This window comes from Phaethon lepturus, unplaced genomic scaffold (assembly GCF_000687285.1).
Source record: "Phaethon lepturus isolate BGI_N335 unplaced genomic scaffold, ASM68728v1 scaffold5410, whole genome shotgun sequence".
NCBI classification, from domain to species: Eukaryota; Metazoa; Chordata; class Aves; order Phaethontiformes; family Phaethontidae; genus Phaethon; species Phaethon lepturus.
Genome location: NW_010511043.1, coordinates 11,233 through 27,209, shown reverse-complemented (window position 1 = coordinate 27,209; position 15,977 = coordinate 11,233). Strand labels below are relative to the sequence as shown.

Genomic DNA, 15,977 nt, shown 5'->3' with positions numbered 1-15,977 from the left:
ATGTGACTTGAGAAAGAATTTCTGTTTTACTCTTTTCAATGTTACGGGGTGAACATGAACTTGTGGCAAAAGCTGAGATCATGCTGACACACAATGAAATTGTTGATCTTTTTTCTGTTGATTTGCTCGTTATACACGAATCACTTCAGGAAGCAACTCTGAATACTTAATCATTGATTCAAAAGCAATCACTGCAAAAGAAACTGGGAACCACAAATTGAATCCAGAAAACCTTAGAAAAAGAAGAGAGAAGTTTACCATCCTTGACAACTCTACATATTTCGCTACCTTTACAATTTCAGCAAAGGTACACATATTGGATTTATACAGTAGTACTTTTTGTTAAGCAGACTATTTAAAACAGAACCAGATCTGGTACTAGACCTCTAGTTAACATTTTAAAGCAGTCTTATTCATCCATCAGCAACAATTTAAAATAGAAAAGTAATTAAGATTTCACATACTGTTTATTTTAATGAGAACTATAATAAAAATAAATTTGGTTTCAAGCAACTATACACTTTCACTTCCTTCAAACATATTTTGAGTGTATCTAATACAGTCATGCAGTATTAGATGTAGTGGTCCTTGCTTCTACATAAAGGGCTTGCACACCTACTTTAGATTCAAAACACACAGGGTGCAATCAATTCACTCATGTCACATGTGCCCATCAATACAAGTCCCTCCCTCCACTACTCCACTAGTCCAAACTTCAGGTTCTATATAGCCTGATACTCAATAAATCTAATTTAACATCACAGCATAGATCGGCTTTTAAAAATTCTACTACAGAACTTGCACATATACAGAGCATTTATATTCTCCAGAGGTTTAAGATTAGTGGTAATGTCCATGGGTAAATCACAGCCTCCAAGAAGTCACAGTTGAGTAACAGCAACAGAATGCAATGACTACGAATGAACAGAGCTTGACTATGAACGCAGCTTAGCAAGTTGTAATTTTTCTGTAAAGATTATTTTGCTCCCAGAGTTTCAGAATGTCACAGTATGCTTTTCAGCATACATGACAATATTTGCAGATTAAAGGCAGGTCCCAAAACAGGATGCAGCCACCAAAAGGTAACCTGAACCTCAATTCCACAGGAGTTTATAGGTCAAAAGGAGCAGCTTTAAATAAACACAGATTCTGAATAGCAACCAGCATAAACAAGCTCCGGCTATAGCTGCTGTACACCCCCCTGCCTCTGTCTGGTACCAGTCAGACTCCTAGAAGCAGGCTTTGTACCAGCTGTACTCTGTTAATCACGCACACAAGAAGACCAGCACAAGGGACACTGAAGTAGACTAAACAGGACAAATCAGAAGGCGTTAACAAAGGTCCCTCCAACAAACCAAAAGACAAGGATGCACTCCAGCAATTACTCCCTATTAGCCTTAGGTTTATCAGAAATACGACAGCAAAATGACAACCATATTTGAAAAATGGCAGAATGTGATAAGAGAAATCTATTATGTGCTTATAGGCTGGTAGCTGCAACTGAGGCATCAGCCTTTCAAGCAGCAAGTGTTACTGTATTTTTTAACTTCATAAAACTAGGACTATATACTAATATATACACTGCATCTCTTGTGTGCAGGTTTCACAGTTTTTCCATGTGCATCTCTGTGATAAAAGTTTCCACAAGTCCATCACATTCAAGGATGAAGCTGACTGCATTTCCATATGAGCCACTTAAAAATAAATAAGTATCAAAGCCTCCAGAAAGTCTTTTCCTATCCCGTGGTAGCAAGCTGACGCTTACCATTAGGTGGCAGCGTAAGATCATCTGTTCCCTCCTCCCAGATGAACTGTTCTGGAAGCTGGCGTGGGAAGAGGGAAGCATCTGTATTGAGTGGGTGGATACAGAAGTATGTGGAATGTACTTAGCATGTCAGCATTTGCTTTGTACGAGATGGATCCACCATAATGACCTCTGCCACATGCAAAACAACAAACACTACGCAGAAGTTTTCTAACCACCGCTAGGTCTGGCTGCTGTTACTGCTTTGCAGAGGATGGACTGTCTTAGTCTGACAGAGTAGATAGAGGAGAGCAGGAAACCTTTGATTCAAGGTTGCTGCGCAGGAGGGGAAAAGTATGTGGTACACCTGAACAAGCAATTCATTCCCAAATCTTACGTACATCTAAATGTTCAATCAACAGATTTCAACCAGTGCCTTTATGAAACAGGCATCACATATTCTCTCCCAGAACTGTTCAAAATCCCGAACAATCCTATGTTGGTAGGACATAACACACCAACCTCCTCTCCTAAAAGCTCTAAACTGCTAAAACCAACCCATGTACTGCAACATTGCTGTTAATGTTAGAATTTTGATGACAACTTTCCACATTTGTCAGACTGAGGCGACTACTCTGTATACTCCTTTTCTTCCTACAAGCTATTTAAGCCTTCTTTAAGGGTTTCTGGCTACATCTGCATAACACCACAGGCAGAAATATTCCTTGGGGAGGAAGGTGGCACAGATCGGCTTTGCACTTGAAGCCAGCATAAAGACAGTGATAGAAAAATAAGATTTGTATCAGTCTTCACTCCATTCTGAAAACTAAAAAACTGGATCTCAAAGATTAAATACTTCGAATACCTATTTTCTGGTGTAAGTGAAATACCTCATAGCATACACACAATATAGACTAAGTGATAGCAATGTAAAAAAAAAATCTCATCTAATTGTATCAGTTCTGTGTTTTAAAAGACAAACAAACAACTGTTAGCAAGGCAGGAGAACAAACATGTGCAAACACTCTTCTATGAATAAATTTATGACTTTAAGAATCACCACTGAAACATAACAACCATCAAGTTCAAGTTTCATTACAATACAAATGATTTTATTACTTAGCAACTGAGATTCTTTATTAGTTGTGTGGCACAAGAACAGCAATTAATGCTTGGGAAACAAGAAGAACTTATCAGCCAGAAATTGTGTATACTTAGTACTTGTTAAGCTTGCAGGCTGAAAGATGATGACTTGTACACAGCGTCTACATGTAACATTTAAAATATCTTGACTATGTAAAAAAACAGGAGGATGAGTGTGTGTCCATAGTTCTTACCTTGCATCCTTGCAACATTTGAATATGAAAAGAGAATTCCAGTGCATATTTTGAGCGTTGAGTATATATATTACTCTTACAATACATCTACAGGCAGCATTCTAATCATTAACAGAATGTGTTAGACCCACTATTATCTATTTCCTTTAACTCACAATTCAAACCTTTTGTTCACTTAAATCCCAGTCACTCCCAATTAAACTCCAATCTTGGATCTACTGAGTCAGAATAAATATTTTTGTCCCTGTGCTTGCTGAATAGTTTAATGAAAAGCTGTACTAAAGCACTTCTGTTTATTAGTTATGGGATCTTTTTTCTGGTATTTCAATGTCCCATTTGCAACACCTTGACAGCACCCACCTGAATGATTCAAAAGCTATGATTAATTTTTAGACACATTTTAATTGGACAAAGCACCATAAACAATGTTTAAAAAACCCACAAAAGGAACTTTAAGGACTAAGCATAATTAAAAAAACAATAAAAATCACCACAGATATGTGATCTAACTCTAACCCATGCTGCAGATTTTATTTTCTGTATCATTTGCTGATGACTAAACAACACTTTCTACAGGGAGGACTTCTTTCTCTCTTTCGGTCTGTAGTCTACCCACTCCCTGCCTTCTCTTCAGCATGCTCCCATCTAGCTTATTCCTATCCTATTTTCTCACATCTATTTTCCACTGTTTTTCTCCCTGGTCCTCTGTTTAAATCTTTCTTTTGTTTACCACTATTTGCATAACCAATACAAGGCACTGCTTTCCCTTCCTTATCAGCTATCAGGCTGCAAGTGTTGTAAACACCACGAAGTCATACCAATGCCAAACACTTCAGCTTCAAAATTAAAATGCATCCCAACTTGCACACATTTAAAAACAGTTTAAAGAAGCCAAAGTTTATTAATAATGGAGAGACCCATTATGCTGCAGAGTCCCATCTCCTTGTATACACAACTGTTCTTCATCATATTAGGCTTTCTTTTATTTTAAAGCATCCCAAAATTCTAACAATTTTTATCACTTCTAGTGACAAATTATTCCCATGCTTAGTAACAGTTAATGCTAATACCTTGCTTATCTTATCTTCCCTTCTTAATTTATAATTGCCTTTTTTCATTACCTTGTACAACTTCTCATTACTTGCCTGTCCCATACATCAAGTATTTGCACACATGTGAGTTCAGTTAAACTATATGGCATTAGTATTTTATGAAAGTAAACATTGCATTGCTCCAATTTTTCAAGCAAATTATGAAAGCTTTTCCATTGGGGAGGCAGTTTTTAAACACAGAACGTTCCACCTATAGTCGCAACTATTAACACCATGCTGTCACCCGCAGCATGAAGGCAGACCAGGCTTTTCCTCTCTTTCCCGACCTCTCTCCCCTCTCCACAACATACCCCTCAATCCCGCTATACAATTACTTGTTATATTGACTAGTGTTCCTTCTCTCAAACTGGTCATTTTCAACACCAGTACTTGCCATAATCTTCATGCTTCACCTCTAATGACTTGGAGATCAATGAACTAGGCTTGATATTATGCTTGCCCAAATATATCCCTATTCTCCCCGCCTCACAAAAAGTTTACTTCCTACCTCTGCGTACATATTTCTGACATTTCATTTTCACACAAGATAAGAAGTTTCATTAATATGATATTTTCTAATGCTTTCAGGTGAAACATTTAAAATATAGTACTGTTGGATTCCTATTTAACAAACATCCAAACAGATGACTATATTAAACAAATCCTAAACTAATGCTCTTAAGGTTTGTGGAAGACAATTCTTAATCTATCACATTGACACTGTCTTAACTGTAAGAACTATAAATTTTCCTTATGAAATCAAATACTGCATTACAAGTTTTGTTAAAATAAGAACAAATTAAAAGTAATTGTGTCATAACCATTGTACTTACAGAAAGAAGTATTGCAAGATACATATGGATAGAGGATTATGCAACAGAACTAGTTATCTTGACTTAAATACCAGATAAAATAATGGAAAAGCTGTTGCAGGGTTCAACAAATACAGAATTAACACAGAGAAAATTAGTTTTAATGTCAGCCAGTCACAACTGTTTCATACAATGTTTGAGAACATATTATATGGGCTTTGAGATTAAGTGCTTCACTGAAAAGAGTAACCAGAGAAAATCAATATTGCTTGAGGTTTGCTACCATAAAATTGATTAAAAACTTAAGCTTTATGCAATGCCAACAGAATATAATCACATGGATTAAAGAACTAACTACCAAAAAACCCCAAAACAATCTGTGGAGAAGCAAACCTGAGAACATCTGTAGGTAAAGTTTACTAAAGCCCACATTACTCTTTCATCGGTATTTGCATCATCACCAATAATAGCTTTACCACCAGTATTTTTTTATAAATAGATGGTAAAAATATTAAGAAGAAAGACTGTCATCTGGACTGAGAAGATACACTTGTCAAGGAAGCAACAAGTAGAGAAACAGAGTCAAATGCAAAGGAATGGCCTGGATTTCTTTATCCTACAGAATGATGAGTGACCATGACAGCAGCAAAGGTAGCAACTCAAGAGAATCAGCTAACAAGCCACTCACTGCTACTTGCCAGTGCAGCACTGTGGTAAAAAGGATTACCATGTGTTGGTTTTGGTTTTTTTATTTATGAACAGGGAAGGGAGAGTGGAGAAGAGACAGGAAGTCTTCTGGCAAGACACTGGAATACTGTCCACAGTCCACATTTTAACAGGAATGGAAAACTGGAGATGATGAAAGCAGTGTCTACTAGAAGTTACACCACAGGCTGGAGAAAAATACTTGAGACAAAATCTTCAGCTTATTACAAAAGAGAATGAGTTAGCACTTTGAAAAGAAAGAAAAATATACTCAAACTAGGAAAGAAACGCACAGCCAGAAGCTGGTGATGGATCCACTAGAAATCCCATACAGATTTTGGGAAAGTGCAGTTTCCTCATCAGAACAAGGTAACAATGGACGCTGCAGATTTTCTCCAGTGCACTCCTCCTCACAAACAGAGTATTCAGCAGATGAGATTCCTAGTAACAGTTTAATTTTAAATAGCCTTTGGTTTTGGTTGAGCTGATCTTGATCAAGAGAAATATTATTCCTGATGCTATTTCTAGGAGTTGGTCAGGTTTGGAGCCCTAAGAGTGTTCCGTTTAAAGCCCTCTAATTCCATTTATCACTCACTATAAAGTTTCTATTTCAGAAAAAAAAAGTCATAAATTCCACCATACTTATAAACAAAAGTAAAGAAGTCTGTGGGTTGGAAAACAGTATTAATATGTCAATAAAATAAACTAGTTGATGTGGTATAATAAATCACATTTTACAGTGCAATTTTAGCAATAGATAGCAATCTAAACATCCTTAAAAGCCCCATGAAACTCAGATGCAACAGTACGTATTCTATAACTACAATGTATAAATCCAAAGCCTCAGGTTATTTACCAGTCCTCAAAATCTGAACATCACTAGGGTTCAATATATCAGGCTTTTACATTATCTACAATTCTAATTGATGATCCAAAAATGAGGATTATGAAGCAGGATAGAATGTGCACCAACAACTCTTTTGAGCACCAAATAGTATACCAACAGCTAATGTATGTATTTATTTTTAAATCTTTCCCCACCCTGTAAACTGTTAAACTTTTCTGGAATTCACAAAGGCACATATAGGGAAAACCACTAAAAAAGTGGATTAAAGGCATTTGGTACTCACTTGTCTATCTCAATACCAAGCGGATTAGCTGGACGTAGGGACAAGGGGGGAATCCCTTTGTTCCTATCAGTGCGCATGTCATAATAGTTCATTTCATCCACCCAGACAGGAGACTGATCCAAGATACCTAGAGAAAACAAAGCGCAGATCCTTAAAACAACAAGGGCGGTCCAGCACCATCAACTTCTAACATACTGAATTAATTTGAAAAATCCTGATAAATATAAAATGCATACCTAGGTAATATATTGGAAGTTACATGGCAAAACAACCTGGATGCAATTATGCTAAATTATTTTATTACAGCTGCTGAAAAGGTATTCATGGCTGGGCATCAAACATTACCTCTTACAGAGCGCACAGTTTCATGTACATTAAGAGCACTTTCCAGATCAGAGTATTAGTATTTTTCATTCCTCCAAGTATTTCGGTATTTGTCCAAACCTTGCCATCTACTACTTTTAAAATGAGCAATTATCTGGAGGTCTTCTTGTATGCATATTTTAGACAAGATCGCTTTTCTATGCCACTCACTAACCTACATGTAAGTGAACTTTGTCCGCATGCCAAGATGGATGACTCAACGGACACTGGACTGACTTTGTTTCCAATGCTGTAGCACAGGTAATAGGTAAAGGTGAGGCATAATAAATAGGTCTTGGCCCTCAGCCAAAAATGCAGCCAGCCATGCTCTTGGCCATGCCCTTCTGTAACGTACCCATCAGGTACTCAACACCAGAAATTAACCCATCCCCACATGTATCCATTTTTTAAAATACCAATTCTCCTCTCCCATCACCAAAAGCTTCACTGTGTAACATTTGCACTTGATTCACCTTTCTATTATTAAGATCTTTGTACAGCTTGGGAGAAATTATGCACTATTTAACTGTCACTGAACTGCAGAGAACGAAAGCCTAAAATAGTTCTTGTAGGAATGCCTATGTTAGAAAAGATAACTATCCAAATTCATCAATGGAGGTGTTCTGAAAGAAACATTTTCAATCTAGAGGGTATTTAGACTGGATTCTAGATTAAGCAAAGGTCCCAGACTGCTTGGCAACATGATTTTAATGGTTAAGCATCTCATAAGAAATACTTAAGACTTTCTGTCTTGCAGGATGGTTTGAATTACAAATAAGAAATGGCACTAAGGGCTCAACTTTCTTTATAGGATTTACTGTCAGCTCAGGATTTAGGTGTAAAGCTCAGGAGCTGGTTTATATTTTTTATTTATCTAGTACACTTAAGTGTAATTACTGGATCTGTTATGATTTTTTTTTTTTAATTTTAGAAGTTTTGTGCTACTCCTTAGAGAAAAATAAAGGGTTACCTTTCATAAGTCATTGAGGGTTTTATCAGGATACAGAAAGGACAATTAATTTCACATATACCATGAGTTTGTCTGTATATATTTGCACATTTTATCGATATACTCTGCTTTTTCTAGACAACTGAAGATTGTCCCGAGGTGGATCCATTTGAAACATACATTTTATTTAAAGAGGCATATATTTGTTCAGCAAAGAAAACAGATGTGAATTTGAACAAAAAAAATACCTATTTTTTCAGGTTTAAGCAGTTTGAAGGAAACAGTTGAAGTTCCTTTGCCACCAGACTTTGTTGTAACAATAATGTCTCCCTTGTCATTTTTAGCCTGTCCGACTCGACACACAATTTTACTGGCAGACATCCATTCAGCAGTTAGCAGACAGTTGTGCCCACAGATTGTTAAACCTGGGAAAAAGAAAAAAAGAAATACCCTACTGTGAATTGAATTATCTTTTGAAATTCTGGAATGCAAACACATGTATGATGATTCACATATTTTACATAAATGTATGACCCTTCTCTAGTCCCTTACAGCCAACTAGAGTGAAAGAGTCATTAATATGTTTTTCAGATGTTCCCTAGGTGACTTCAGGTCTTTTTGTCCTAGTGCCACTTCATGAGACACACGCAGTGCCACTCGAAGCTTATTTTAATCTCTTCCACCAGTTATGGGCTGCTGCAACTTGTACTTCATGTCATACAATAGATCTTCTGTCTGCAAGACACTAGAAAACTGCTGTTCAGTGCTGTACTTACGTGAAACTTCTGTCAAAACTGCATGCAAAAAATCTTTTATAAGTTCACTCTGTGTGACTCTGCATAGCAAAAAAAATAAAGAAACTGCGAAATATTCACAATGTTTCTTCAAACTTCTTTGTTTAGCAGTATATTTGGCAACATAGAAGGGGTTTTTGGTCAAAAAATATTAATTGCCAAATATTCTGTCCTAATCTCTTCTATACAAAATTCATGATGCAAGACACTGATTCTGCCAAATAAACTGCCCTTGTTGCATGAAAGAAGAGTGATGTAACGTTCATCTATTTCCTTTTCTAAACCTTCTCATAACAGAATGTTACAGAATGTCACAAATGACAGGCTATCAAATAAAAATACAACATACATTTTAGCTCTCTCATAGGAACAGACTGTGTGTATTAAAATACATCAAGCTTTAGCGTTTAAGATGACCTCTTAACAGTTAAAGTGTCAAGATACGCCTAAATGCAAGGTCCAAGGCTTCCTGGGGCTTCACGTCAGAGCAGTCTGGCTAGCTGATCAATCTGATTGATTCTGGCCAGATGAAGACTCTAGATGCTGGAACAGATGGACTGTTTTCTCAGATCTAGAACAACAAGTTCCCATATTCCTAATCAGAGTTTTGTTGTCCTGAAGAATTGGCAAGGTTCTAATTTCTATAGTATCGATTTGGAGAACAACTTCATTAGGTTCTTCTTAAATAACATCCTTACCTAGAAACACTTCCAAAACGACGAGGCCATACTAGTATGTTGGCTCTGCTGGAATATAAATTAGACAGGCATAGCAGTTTGTCCCATTGGCTTGGTTTTTGTTTTTAATTTCTAGAAAGCTCTGACCAATTTAAGAAATACTTACAGACAGAAAAGGGTCAGCATATGTGGCTCAGTACCAAAGTTTCACACTTACTTTTCCCTCACAATTGAAGTCTTTGACATTACACAGCAGACAAATTTGGCAGTTTTCATGGTTATCAGATGTAAAAATGCCTTACTGCCTGCCAAAAAGTATTTTGAAAATGAAAACAAAAAAAACCCTCCACAAAAACAGAAAGGCACTGAATATTCTTACAACTGAGAGCAATTTTACTTGAGCAAGGACAGTATATTTCTTTCTTAAAAGATGTCTGAATAAAGGAGGGGGGCACAACACAAAATAGGATACACACACAAAAAGAAGCCTTAAAATTAAAAAAGAAAAAAAATTTGGTTGTTATTTATTTGCAACATTATAACCTATATTATAACATATAAAATTATAAAAATAAAAAAAACCATTTTTTATTTTTCACAGGGGAAGAAAAAAACCACACATTTATGATGCATGGGTTTTAACCTTAGGTTATATTATTACATCTCTTTTGGTTTTATGCTAGCAGCTTTTCTGAAGGAAAAATGATTGCAGTGGGAACTAAGACTAACTGAAAGAATTTGTCTGAACCATTCACAAAGAGGTTTTCACCCTAGAATTTCAAAGGTCTGAATTCATGCTTAAGTTAAATAATACTTTAAAATCAGTGTCTGAGCTATAGCAATTTAGTAGGGTAAACATTTTTGAGGAACTGTTTTAAAAGTCCATGTATCAATTATTTTCTACTCAGAGGTTCCTAAAGCTCTTGAGAGAACAAGATTACAAGATCCAACACGTCTGAAATGGAGGGAAACAGCCTTTGTCTGTATCTTAAAAATGCAAAAGAAAGTAAGTTTCTATTAACATTTTATATACCACACTAAATATAGTAATTGCACAAGACAATTTTTAAAACAAAGGCATGTTGGGGGACACCTTTTGATAGTACAGATACAACATTTTTTACTCCAAAAGACAAAACTTCCCTTTAAAGAAAACTTCATTTTAATCTGTTGCATGGTACAAAAATCTTTGAGAACATCATACTGGGGTTGTAGCTTTTATGTGCCTTTCAATAAATAGGCAAAAGTATTCTCATATTGAGACTTTCAATTTTGGTTAAGCTTATATATTGCCAATTTTACAATACCTACAAAATACAGCTGCAAATGTCTTAAAAGACAAACTAAACCTTGAGAGCATAAATGTTGCAGGTATCTCCTGGATTTGGCTTTTTGTGCCATGAGGTATAGAGTTACAAATAAAAAGTTTATTTGGTTTCAAAGTTACAAACAGATTACAAGAGGCTCTCTCAAATGAAACAAAATGGCATATTCTTCTATTATGTGATATTCTGTTTATATATAAAAAAGTTTCTTGCTTTTCATTTTACTCTAATGCATCTCAATAGCAGATTATAAACTTTATAAAACCCTCACTCAAACTTGCTTAAATCTCATGCCTACAACGGCTCACTTTTTGCAAGTATTTCCATTCAAGTCACAAGTAATATTTACATGCCTAGTTTAACCATGAAAAGAAATTGTTACATGTCTGTGGCCTTAGTCACTTACTGGAGAAAGCTGAGAATTGAGCTAAGGCAAAAAATAAGGCAATCCATTATTTATTTTTTCATTTTTACCTCAAAGCATGAGATTATTAGCAGCTACGTGTTACTTGAGTTACTCCAAAAAAAAAAAAAACAAGAAAAAAAAAAAAATACTAGCAGTTAATCAGCTGTAATACTGAGGCACAGTTCGAGAGATGTCTTCCTTCCAAGAACCTAGCACTGATCACTTCTAAGAGGATACCACCAATGAACTAATGAGCTTATTGAAGTACATCAACCACACAAATACACAGAAATATACTCACCTATAACATCATCAGTTATGTGATTATTTCTCAATAAAGATTCATTAGTGTACCAGAACCTTGTCTAGCAGCTCAGGAAAATAGTACTTCCCCTTTCCAAGGGACAGCAAACTGAAGTGAAGGGGAAAATTGTAGTAGCTTATGCTTGGCCACAAAGTTCATTGTGGTGGCCAAGATTGGATTTTGGGAATCTTGGTTTACAGCCATGAAGTGAAATATTGTTTCTAGCAAAGCCAAACAAAATTCCAATGGACTTCAGAGGAGTCATGATTCCACAACAAATTAGATAAATTGTCTCTAGCATGAATACTGAAGTACACATACTCTTAACTTACAAGAGAAATAAGGGAAAATCCAGTAGTTATAGTTAACTTGGATTTCCAGAAGATTTTACAAGATCTTTCTTGAAAAGCTTAAGAAAATTAAGCAGCTATAGGATATGACACTCAAGTGGATAAATAGCTTGTTAAAAGACAGAAACAGGGTTACAGTAAAAAGCGTGTTTTCACTGAGGAAAGGTTCCACAGGGTGTGTGCTGGAATCGCTTATGATTCGCTTATGAATATATTCATAAATGACAAGATAAAGAGGTTATAAAGTTTGCTGATGATATTAATTTATTCAGAATGTAAAAACTGTAAAAACTAGAAAAAATGCGGAAACAGACCTTATGAGACTGAGTGGATGCATTATAATACAGCTGCTATAACAGCAACTGAAATTCAATGAACAAAGATATGATGCACACAGGCAAAACCTTAAATTCAGAGATGACAGGCTCAAACTGACTAGTAACCCTCAAGCATGAAATCATGGGACTAGATTAGACAGAATAATGGAAAACATGACTTTGATGCTTAAGACTTTTCACCTGGAAAAGAGGCAACAGAGCAGTGATGATCAAGATCTGTATGGTCAGGAGAACTGGAGAAAACTGCTTGTTCCCTCTTTCAACACAAGAGCTATGATGATTCAAATGCAGTCACCATGTTAAAACCAAAACAGCGAAGGAAATGGTTCTTCACATAACATGTAGCTAAATCCTTGAACCTGCTTTGTCATAACTGTTGCAGATACACAAACTGACTTCTACACTAGCTCAAGGAATAGGAATGCTCAGTGACTTTCTCAATACACTGAAAGCACTTCTGATAGTAAAGTCTCCATGCCGAAATTCTCAGTGCCTGGGACAGTACCAAAGGAGGATCTAGTTGCACCTACCCTCTTCTAGTACATTCCCATAGGCATTCATTCTTAGCTAGTGTTTCAGCGCAGGATGTTAAGTCAGGCTAAGGGTTCATCTAGCAAAGTATAGTCATTCTGACTAGTTAGACATTGGGCAGCATCCCTGAATTATTGGATTAAAGCGTGTATTCCTGAAAAGGGCATTCCTCATACCATGCAACATAGATTTTACCATGCAAAAAAATTATCTCTAAATATATCCTAAATGTGACGTTCCACAGTCTTGAAAGAAGTTTAGAGGTTTTTCCCAACTCACCTATGAGGTCTGTAGGCCCAATCCCCAGATTTTCTCCTCTGATTGTCACTTTTGTCCATGAGATGCCTTCATTGGGAGAGATGCCAGTTACAAGTGGGGGCTGCCGTGCTCGAGACATGATGTCTATTCAGTTACTGAAAACTGAGTTGCTCTTATCTGTTCAACAAAAAATAATCATTTAAGAACAATAATTATATTATATAAAAATTATTAAAAACCTTTTAAGCTGTTCTTTTAAAATTATAGAGAAAAACATGAATGTAAATATGGAACACCACTCTCAAAGCCTTTTTTTGCCACAGTCATAAAACAATAAAGAGTATCTACACCTTCTTTGCACTTCCATTTTTTTAAATTATAGCTCTAGTTCTGAACTGTAAAGAAAAAGTATATTCAGAAAAATATTAGACACTCAAAATGCTTAATGAAACTATATACACACACTCCAAATAACTTATGGCAGAATTCAAATTAGCCTGTTCAATCCTCTTTGAGAAAGTTATTACTGTATTCCTTAGAAAGTTTAGAATTGCTAAGCTAAGTAATAGACTATGATTACATATTTGGATTACTTCCCCATCAAAAGTAGACTTACTGGCACAAACAGTCCCATGGAGAGAAGCCCCCAGCATGTATTTGTGTAAAGCATCAACTTTTACATAGACTGAGAAAATTAAAGCATTACTTACAGGCACTACACTAACAGAGAACATCAATAAAACAAATAATATCCCAACAGATGAAAAAAAGGTACATAAAATTATTGAAGAAGCATTTCCAGAAGAGTATTCCTTTGCACCTGAAGCTAGGAGTCAACTCAAACCAGTTTAATTAGCTCTGTAATACAAACGCCAATATGGTACTCATGTTATGTAGCCTACATTTAGTTTACTATGCAACTGATCCCAAATTCCTATTGCTTATTAGCAGTTTCCTTTGTGCAGCTCTGCAGCTATAAGAAGCAGATGAGGATAACCTGAAGCACATTAGCTCCCACCAACTTTTCCATATTTACAACACTTGCCAAACACAGAGCCTGCCCATCGGTACACAGGTCCTACAGAAGTCATAAGACAGGCAAAAAAAGTTTCTTTTAATGATCTCCACGGTAATTTTGCATCACCCACTGCATTTCATGACTCCTGAATTCTTCTACTAAGACACAACTGCCTTAAAATTCCTAGTTAAAAAAAGAATTCATTTGGTACTCTGGAATTTTGTAAAGTTATCTATAATCACTTTCTAACAGGAATTCACCTGCATTGGAAAAGTAAGAACCAAAAATAACCTCTAGGAAGAAATGTTTTTATTTCTAAGAAAATCCATGATGAATTTTAATTTAAGCCAAGCTTCATAAGGCTTCTCTTACCTATTTTTATTTTGGATCAAGGTATAGTTTCTATTTTTACTTGCAAATAGTCAAGTCCATGAAACCCAGAACCTCTGTAAATCATCCCTAACAATAAACTGCAGTAAAGTTGCAGTTTCCAAGCACCTGCAGTTAGGAAATACCAGAATTAAGAAATCTATCATTGTTTCATCCGTTTCTGCATATACAAAATACATTCATTGTACCACCATACACCATGCTTCCTCTACACTAACCTCCCCAAATTTTTCAGTGTTGCTAGACAGATCTGCGATGAGGATTAAAGAAGCTCCCACTGACCGGTTTCTTTCTTCATGTTCTTAAGTTGGAATGCACACTGAAAATGAAGATGGAAATTGGAAAGGCAGGAATAAGGAGGAAGATCTAATGGTGAAAGTAGTCAAATACTGCCGCCAGAACAGGATTCTGTCTCTATCTATACCATAGATGCATAGCAGGTCACTTATAATAAAATATAATAAAACTTTACAGTAATATTTTTTTCTTCTGTTTCTGGGTGTCCAACTTCAGAGCCCACAGTCACACCCGAAATCAGTGTGAAATGTACCCTGAATATAGGGAATGCTGCACAATACTCCCAAATATTCAGGTCCTAAATAACCACCTCAAATCTATAAATACATATGATCTTAAATGTCTGCTTCTCAGTTTCGCATATAGAAAATAGGAACGCTATCACACATCTCAAAAGCTATTTTGAAGACAAATTCATTAATATGGAAAAGGCACTTAGATACTCTGAACACCACAAAACTATTAATATCTTTTGAGAACTTTTGAGACTACCTCTGAAGAGTGTGCAACTAATAAGAGATGCAGATTCCTGTTGAACAAGCAAGAATGTAAGTTGCAGTATGTGAACCACATCCAGTACATGAAGGAAGCCTGGTATAAGCCCATGATAACACACACAACATATGTCTGGAACTAAAGTAGTTTGGTTTTGTGTTTTTAACTGGCAAACCTCATAATATTTCTTGACTGTTGACTTCACAACATTAAAAATTAATTAAGTTTTTAATAAAACATTAATTTCCCATTTTTTTGCAAACAACAAACTGATGAAAAAGGAATTAAGTTACATAGTATCATAAGGATGCTCTTATAAGTCTGTATGTAAGACACTGGAACCTTTTACATGAGCCCAGCATGAGGCTAGATAAGTAAGTAGTCAATGGATGCAGTCTGTAACCTTGCGGGTAGAAGAGCACTGAAGGAGAAGAGGACTGTATCAGCAGATTACAAAGAAATCAGCTGACAGTGATCTCCAGCTATGAAGAGAAGGTTGCGCTCTGGCAGGCAGAGTCCTCTCCCTCCTGCTCCCTCATGCCTTACTCCTATTTCTTTCCCAGCACTGTTTCTCCCTTTGCACAGGGACAGTCTCTGCCTCACTTCAAAACTGAGGCCAGGTCCTAGTCTTGCAGCTGAACTATTTCCTGCCCCTATCCTGCT

General features: G+C 36.1%; 1 protein-coding gene across 1 annotated transcript in view; it reads right to left on the bottom strand.

Moving 5' to 3' along the window:
- Positions 1–13,282, bottom strand: part of EXOC2 (exocyst complex component 2) — a 119,480-nt gene extending 106,198 nt beyond the window's left edge. Inside the window, exons 1-3 of the mRNA XM_010282527.1 lie at positions 13,136–13,282; positions 8,380–8,556; positions 6,820–6,946 (exon numbers count right to left, since the gene is read on the bottom strand). Of these exons, the coding sequence (XP_010280829.1) occupies positions 6,820–6,946; positions 8,380–8,556; positions 13,136–13,253 (422 nt within the window). The 5' untranslated portion in view covers positions 13,254–13,282. The remainder of the gene's footprint in view (positions 1–6,819; positions 6,947–8,379; positions 8,557–13,135) is intronic.
- Positions 13,283–15,977: the final 2,695 nt, after the last annotated feature.